Source organism: Apteryx rowi, unplaced genomic scaffold (assembly GCF_003343035.1).
Source record: "Apteryx rowi isolate R43461 unplaced genomic scaffold, aptRow1 scaffold_567, whole genome shotgun sequence".
Classification (NCBI taxonomy): Eukaryota; Metazoa; Chordata; class Aves; order Apterygiformes; family Apterygidae; genus Apteryx; species Apteryx rowi.
This window is the reverse complement of record NW_020450835.1, coordinates 91110-98215: the sequence shown is the minus strand read 5'-3', so window position 1 is coordinate 98215 and position 7106 is coordinate 91110. Positions and strand designations below refer to the sequence as shown.

Genomic DNA, 7106 nt, shown 5'->3' with positions numbered 1-7106 from the left:
CCCTAAGAGGTCCTTGTCACCCCTGAAGGGCTGGGAGGGGTCCCTGCCTCCCTCTTCCCCCCCCCGTGGGATGTGGGGGTCCCGGGCCACTGGGGGGGGGTCCCTTCCTCCCCCCGAGAACCTTTAGAGGGTCCCTGCCCCCTGGGGAGTCCCTGTTTTCCCCCCCATGGGATGTGGGGGGGTCCCTGGCCCCTGGGGGGTCCCTGCCCACCCCAGGGGGTGGGGGGGGTCCCTTTCCCTTGGGGGCTCCCATCCTCCCCCCCAAGGGGATATGGGGGAGGGTCTCTGCCCCTGCAATGGGATGTGGGGGGGGTTCCTGCCCCCTAAGGCGTTTTTCCCACCTTGAGAGCATATGGGGGTGGTCCCAGCCCTTGGGGGGGTCCCTTGCTCCCATCCCCAAATGGGATTTTGGGTGCCCCTGCCCCAGTGGGATAGGAGAGGTCCCTGTCCTGCCCCCCTCCACCGTGCAGGAGATCCTGGGGTGGCCCGGGGGGGGGGGGCAGCTCCCTGCTCTGCAGGGCTGCGTGGGGACCCCCCCCTCCACTGACACCCAGCTGAGACCTGGTGCTTTCAGCGCACACCCGGGGGGGCAGGGGGCAGAGGTGTCACGCTGCAGGCTTTCGGGGAGGGAGGGAGGGAGGGGGGGCCGGTGGTGGCGTGCGTGCGTGGGCTTCCCTCCCGCAGCCCCCGCCGGCCCCGGGTGCGCGGCCTCGCGGCAGGCCGCCTGCGGCGCCGGCTGCATCCCCGTGCCCTGGCTCTGCGACGGAGAGCAGCAGTGCCCCGACGGGGCGGACGAGCGGTGCGGTGAGCGATGTGGGGGTGCCGGGGGGGGGGGATCGGCGCTGGGGCCGCGCTCGGAGGCGGCGGGGGCAAGCGTGCAAGCAAGCGTGCAAGTGTGCGTGCAAGCAAGCATGCAAGCAAGCGAGTGTGCATGCAAGCAAGCGTGCAAGCGTGCATGCAAGTGAGTGTGCATGCAAGTGAGTGTGCATGCAAGCAAGCGTGTGAGTGTGCATGCAAGCAAGCATGCAAGTGAGTGTACATGCAAGCAAGCGTGCAAGCGTGCATGCAAGCGAGTGTGCATGCAAGCGAGTGTGCATGCAAGCAAGCGTGCGAGCGTGCATGCAAGCGAGCCGCCCCGGCAGATGCCCCCTGCGGCGGGGACCCCCACGCGTGGCAGTGCGACGACGGCGGGTGCGTCTCCAGCGGCTGGCGCTGCGACGGCGCCGCCGACTGCCTTGACGGCTCGGACGAGCGCGACTGCGGTAGGTCGGGGGGCGGCGGGGCGGCGAGCGCGGGGCTGGGCGGCGGGTGGCGAGCGCCGCCTCCGTGCCCTCCCCGTGCCCGTGCCCGGCAGTGTGCGGGGCCAAGAAGGTGCAGTGCCCCGGCACCCACCGCTGCATCCCGCGCTGGGAGCTGTGCGACCGCCACCGCGACTGCGAGGACGGCTGGGACGAGGAGGGCTGCCCGCTGCAGCCCTGCGGCCCGGCGCAGTGGCAGTGCCGCAACCGGGTGTGCGTCATGGCCGAGTGGAAGTGCAACGGCGTCGACGACTGCGGCGACTCCTCCGACGAGGACGTCTGCGGTGAGTGGACCCCCCCCCCCACCAAACACACCCCCTGGGGGTGTCCCGTCCCCCCCATATGACGTGGCCCCCCTGCCCCGCAGCCCCCTGCCCTGCCGGCATGGTGCGCTGCGACGAGGGCAAGTGCATCCTGGAGGCGCTGATGTGCAACGACGAGGACGACTGCCTGGACGGCACAGATGAGCCCAGCACGTGCGGTGAGCCGGCGGCCGGGTCGGGGTGCGGGGAGGGGGGGAAATAACGGGAATGGGAAATGGAAATCCCTCTGCCGTGTCCCCCCCCTGCCCGCAGGCCGGAGCTGCTTCGTGCGCAACGGGGGCTGCGCGGAGACGTGCGCCGACACGCACTGGGGCGTGCGGTGCTCCTGCGGGGCCGGATGGGCGCTGCAAGCCGACGGGCAGAGCTGCGCCGGTACGGGGCACGGCGGGGGGCGAGGCATGGCGGCCGCCGGGGGTTGCCCGCACCGCGGCGGCTCCCGTCAGCGCCTGTCCCCGTCAGCGCAGACGTGGACGAGTGCTCCCTGCCCTACGGCCCCTGCAGCCAGCTGTGCAGCAACGCGCCGGGCGCCTTCAGCTGCTCCTGCCTCGGGGGCTACGCGCTGCGGCACGGCACCGCCTGCGAGGTGGCCGGTAGGTGCTGCCGCCGTCCCGTCCCCCCCCGCCCCGGTCCCGCGTCCCCCACGCCGCCGGCGTGTGACGGCCCCCCGCCGCCCCGGCAGACAACGCGACGCAGCTCCTGGTGGCCGTGGGGCAGGACCTGGCCCTCCTGGACGCGCGGACCCTCGCCTACCGGCCGCTGCTGGCCACGGGCACGGAGCCCCGCGCCCTCGCCTACGACCTGCTGCGGGAGACCTACTACTGGCTCACAGAGGAGGGCGAGCTCCGCGTGCGCCCGCCCGGGACGGACGCCCGGACCCTCTACCCAGGTGGGTGAGACCCTCAACCCTCTTCTCTCCGCCGCCGCCGCCGCCGGGTTGCGTGGCGCCCACTCACCCTGCCCGTCCCCGCAGGCGCCGGGGAGGCCAACAGCATCTCCGTGGACTGGTTCACGGGGCAGCTGTACTGGGCCGGCGGCCACCCCGGCGCCATCCGCGCGGGGCTGGGCGACGGCCGGGGCTACGTGACGGTGCTGGGCAAGGACGTGGCCCCCGAGCAGCTGGTGGTGCACCCGGCCGCGAGGTGAGCCTCGTCCCCCGCGCGCCCGCCGCCGTGCCGAGCCGCCCCGGGAGGGACGGGGCCCCCCCGGCGGGGCTGGTGCTCAGTGCCTGCCCCCAGGTCCCTGTACTGGGTGAACCGCGGGCAGAGGGGCCGGACGGTCATCGCCGCCGCCGGCATGGACGGCTCGGACCGGCGGGAGCTCACCGTGGTGTCCATGGAGGAGCCGGTGGGGCTGAGCCTGGACCACGCGGGCGGCAGGCTCTACTGGATCAGCGAGTACAAGGAGGTGGGTGTGTGTTTGGGGTGGGGGGGGTCTCAGCCCCCCCAGGGTGCCGGGAGGCCACGGGGCAGCGGTGGGGTGCCCGGCTCGGGTGGTGGGACGCCCCACGGCTGGCGGGCGGCCGACCGAGGCTCCCTGCCCCACGGCGCCCTGGCCTGTCCCCCAGTCCATCGAGACGCTGCGGGTGGACGGCAGCGGGCGCCACTCCTTCCCGGCCGTCCTGCGGAGCCACGCGGAGCCGCTGGGCCTGGCGGCGTTCGAGAGCCGGTTCTTCTGGGCCGACGGCGCCGAGCTGGTGTCGGCCTCCCGGGCCTCCCCCCGGGAGCAGGCGGTGCTGCTCCGCGCCCCCGTCTCGGCTTTCGCCGTGCTGCACGCCCTGCAGCAGCCTCCCCGTGAGTACCGTGCCCAGCGCCCGCCCCGGCTCCCGCCACCGACCGCTGCTCCGGGTGGGACTCGCCGCATCCCGCCTGGTGGCCCTGCGGCGAGAGCTCCTATGCCAGAGGGGACATACGGACCCGTAGGAGGATGCTGAGCCCCCATGGCCTGGGGTGCCTCCTGCCCCACGGGGTGACACCAGCACCCTGGCTGGGCGCAGCCTGGGCTCGTGGGGATGGGATGGGGGGCAGGCGCGGCGGTCGCGGCCGCCCGAGCTCCCAATGCCCCCTTGCTCCCAAGGGGACACGGCCGCGTGCGCTCCGGGCCTGTGCAGCCACCTCTGCCTCCTGTCCCCCGTGCACCCTCGGGGCTACAAGTGCGCCTGTCCGGAGGGGCTCTTCCTCCTGCCCTCGGGGAAGTGCGCAGGTGAGCGGCGGCGGCGGCGGGGCAGGGCACGTCCCTCGGGGTGCCCGGGGTGGCCTGGGACCAGGACCGGGTCCCCAGCACGCACGGGCGCTGCTTGTTACTCCTTGGCCTTGCTTGGGAAGTGCCCTGCGCGCAGGGCGAGGGGACCAGGGGGTTCCCGGGGGTTTGGGGCTGGCCTGGGGGCACGGGGCAGCCCCTACTTGCGCAGGACGCGGCTCCCGGCACAGCAAAACCCTTGGCGTGGGTGAGGCGTGAGCAGGTGCTTTCTGCACCCTGATGAGCCCCGGAGAGGTGAGGACGGGGCTGCGTGGGAGCTGGGGACCCCTTGTCCCCATAGCGGGTGGCCTGGGGTGGGCAGCCCCGCTTGGCCCTCCCGGCTGCGGGATCCCGCTCGGCTCCCCTGGCGCCGTGCTCACGCGCTGCCCGGTCCCCCGCAGAGCTGTCCATCGTGTACGCGGAGGAGAAGGCCATCTCCCTGGTGCAGGTGGGCCCTGGGGCCCGCAGCCAGCTGGTGCAGAAGTGGCTGGAGCCCCTCCACCTGCAGGACGTGGACTGGCAGAGGTCGGTGCTCTACGGCACGGATGACGGCGGGACGCTGCTGCGCGTGGTGGGACACCCGGGGAGGAGAGAGGCCATCTCGACCGGGCTTCCAAGTAAGACCCTGTGGGGTGATGGAGACGGGGCACTGGGGCATGCGAGCTTTCCTGGTGATGCCCCAGGGTGTCTCCTGGGGTGTGGGGCTCTCCTGGGTGCAGGGGCAGGGGGGACCCACGGTGGGGGAGCAGGGCTGTGGGACAGCCCCATAACTGCTCACCTGCCTGCTCAGTTTGCTCTGCCCGCGTGGACATCCGCTCGGGGGACCTGTACTGGCTCGCGTGCAACCGGAAGGACATCGGAGTGAGCCGGGCGCCAGGCATGGCCCCGCGCATCCTGCACCGTGCCCGCAGCGGCATCCAGCACCTCTTCCTGGACTGGCAGCGGGGTGCTCTGTACTGGCTGGCCCGGGGGCAGCCGCTGCAGCAGCTCAGCCTGGCCGGGGGCACGCCGCAGGATGCCTGGAACGAGACGTGGCCCGAAGAGCTGCCTGCGGCCATGGATAGCAAGGCCTTCACCTTGCTCTGGAGCTCAGCCTCGGGTGAGCCCAGCGGGGCCTGGAGCAGGGAGCAGAGGTGGTCAATGTACAGGCAGGAAGGACCAGCCTATGCATGGTGGGTCCCTGCCCAGGCAGAGGGTGGGCAATGAGGTCCACTGCCACTGTTGGAGTCCATGGAGCCCATGGGTGCTCCACCACGGGCGGGCTGATGGCCTCAGCCCTGGCATCCCTCCCGTAGCAGCAGGGTGAGGGGAAACCGGGTGGGCCAAGAGGGGGCCTGTGAGCCCTGGGTCAGTAGCATCGCTCTGCCTTGCAGGCCTGCGGGCGCTGAGCCTGACCAAGAGGCAAGCAGTCACCCTGTCGCCCAGCTGGCCCCACGGCCTCGTGGCCGCCTTCGAGCCCTACTTGGTGTCGACGAACGGGACGGCTCTGCTGCTGTGGGACCGGAGGACGCTGACCCTCGTGCTTGCCGTGCCAGCGGTGGACGTGCAGGGAGTGGTGACCTTCGTGGGCACGGAGCTGCAGGCTGGTAAGCATGACGGCAGCACCGTACCCGGTGTCGGCGCCGTGCTTGGTGCGGTTGGGCGACCCGGGCTGCCTCGAATTGGGGCAGGGGGCCTGGTACGGGGGGCTGTGCAGGGCGCTTATGGGGGTACTCATAGCACGGGCAAGGCGCAGCTCCAGCTCTGGGCTCTTGTTCCAGCACCGGTGCCTCTGCCAGCACCAACGAAAAAGGAGTCCGCCCTGCCCCTCCCTCCGCTTGTGGCCACCAGTACGATGACGACGACAGCCACAACCACAACCACTACTACTGTTCGGCCCACCACCTCCACCACAAGGCCTACGCCAAGCAAGACTACCACCGTGCCAATCGCTGTTCACGTGCCAACCAGTAAGGCCACCGTAACACCAACCACCACCGCCCGGCCCACGCTATCCAAGACTACCTCTGCGCCAAGCACCACCACCACCCGGCCCCCACCAACCAAGATCATCCCTATGTCAACTACTGCAACTACCCGACTCACTGCCTGGGCAATGCCGACCAAGACTACCCCTACACGGCCAACCAAGACCACTCCTACGCAACCAGCCGCCATCGCCGCCACCACCACCAGTCAGCCTTCACCAACCAAGACCTCCGCCGTGCAGCCAATTGCCACCACCCGGCGCATAACCAGCCCTGCACGGCTTGTGCCCCCAACCCCCAAACTCCCACCCAGCCCTGTGCCCCCCTCAACCCCTGTCCCCCATCTGTCCTGTCCCCGCACGCATGTGCCCTGCCGCGACGGCACCGAGTGCGTGGCCCAGGAGTACGTGTGTGACGGGGAGAAGGATTGTGCGGATGGCTCTGATGAGGATGGCTGTGCCCAGCTCTGTGACACCCCAGGTAGGAGATGTTCTCGGCCCCCTGGGTGGCCCCGTGCCAGGATTTATGGCTGCTTCCCGGTGGGGTTGGAGGGATGGGGACCTGGGGAAGTCTGTGTCCTGGCCCTGTGCTGGGACTTCTGGTTGCTTCCTGGTGGGGTTGGAGGGATGGAGGTTGTGTAGGATCATCCGCTGCTTGGAGGGACCTAGACGTGGCTGAGCTAGGACCGCTTCTGTCTCCTTGCCGGGGACTGGGGCTGCTGGAAACGCCCTGGCTGGGAGGGACCAAACCTTGGCCTGGCGGAGCGGGGCCATTCCAGGGCACTGGGGGACGGGAGGGCTGGCCGGGGGTCTGGACACCCCATCTGCCTACTGTGGGCTCAGCGCGGCCCCTCGTCCCCCCCCCCCAGGGGCCTTCCGCTGCTCGAGCGGGGCTGCGTGCGTGAGGTCCGGGGAGCGCTGCGACGGGGTGCCGCAGTGCCCCGACGCCTCGGACGAGGCGGGCTGCTGGAGCCCCACGCAGGAGTGCGCCCTGCGCTGCGACGGTGCCGCCCGCTGCGTCCCCGAGAGCTGGCTCTGCGACGGCCACGCCGACTGCCTGGACCRCGCCGACGAGCAGGGCTGCGGTGAGACCCCGGGGCCGGGCAGGGCGGCCGACGGGCTCCCCCCCCCACACACGTACGGGTGCCGCAGCTGCCCTGGCAGGACGGGCACCGCCCGGTGCCCCCCGCTCACTCCCGGCCCCGCTCGCAGTGCCCAAGGAGTGCGGCCCCACCGAGTTCGCCTGCGCGAGCGGGCAGTGCGTGGCCGCGGCGCTGCGCTGCG

General features: G+C 71.7%; 1 protein-coding gene across 1 annotated transcript in view; it reads left to right on the top strand.

Moving 5' to 3' along the window:
* Positions 1-1063: 1063 nt before the first annotated feature.
* The window catches only part of LOC112973788 (prolow-density lipoprotein receptor-related protein 1-like), a 12982-nt gene continuing 6939 nt past the window's right edge, over positions 1064-7106 (top strand). Inside the window, exons 1-14 of the mRNA XM_026082093.1 lie at positions 1064-1262; positions 1355-1582; positions 1666-1779; positions 1874-1993; positions 2081-2211; positions 2301-2511; positions 2592-2760; positions 2857-3025; positions 3186-3411; positions 3695-3820; positions 4258-4473; positions 4647-4955; positions 5230-6303; positions 6692-6907. Of these exons, the coding sequence (XP_025937878.1) occupies positions 1064-1262; positions 1355-1582; positions 1666-1779; positions 1874-1993; positions 2081-2211; positions 2301-2511; positions 2592-2760; positions 2857-3025; positions 3186-3411; positions 3695-3820; positions 4258-4473; positions 4647-4955; positions 5230-6303; positions 6692-6907 (3508 nt within the window). The remainder of the gene's footprint in view (positions 1263-1354; positions 1583-1665; positions 1780-1873; positions 1994-2080; positions 2212-2300; positions 2512-2591; positions 2761-2856; positions 3026-3185; positions 3412-3694; positions 3821-4257; positions 4474-4646; positions 4956-5229; positions 6304-6691; positions 6908-7106) is intronic.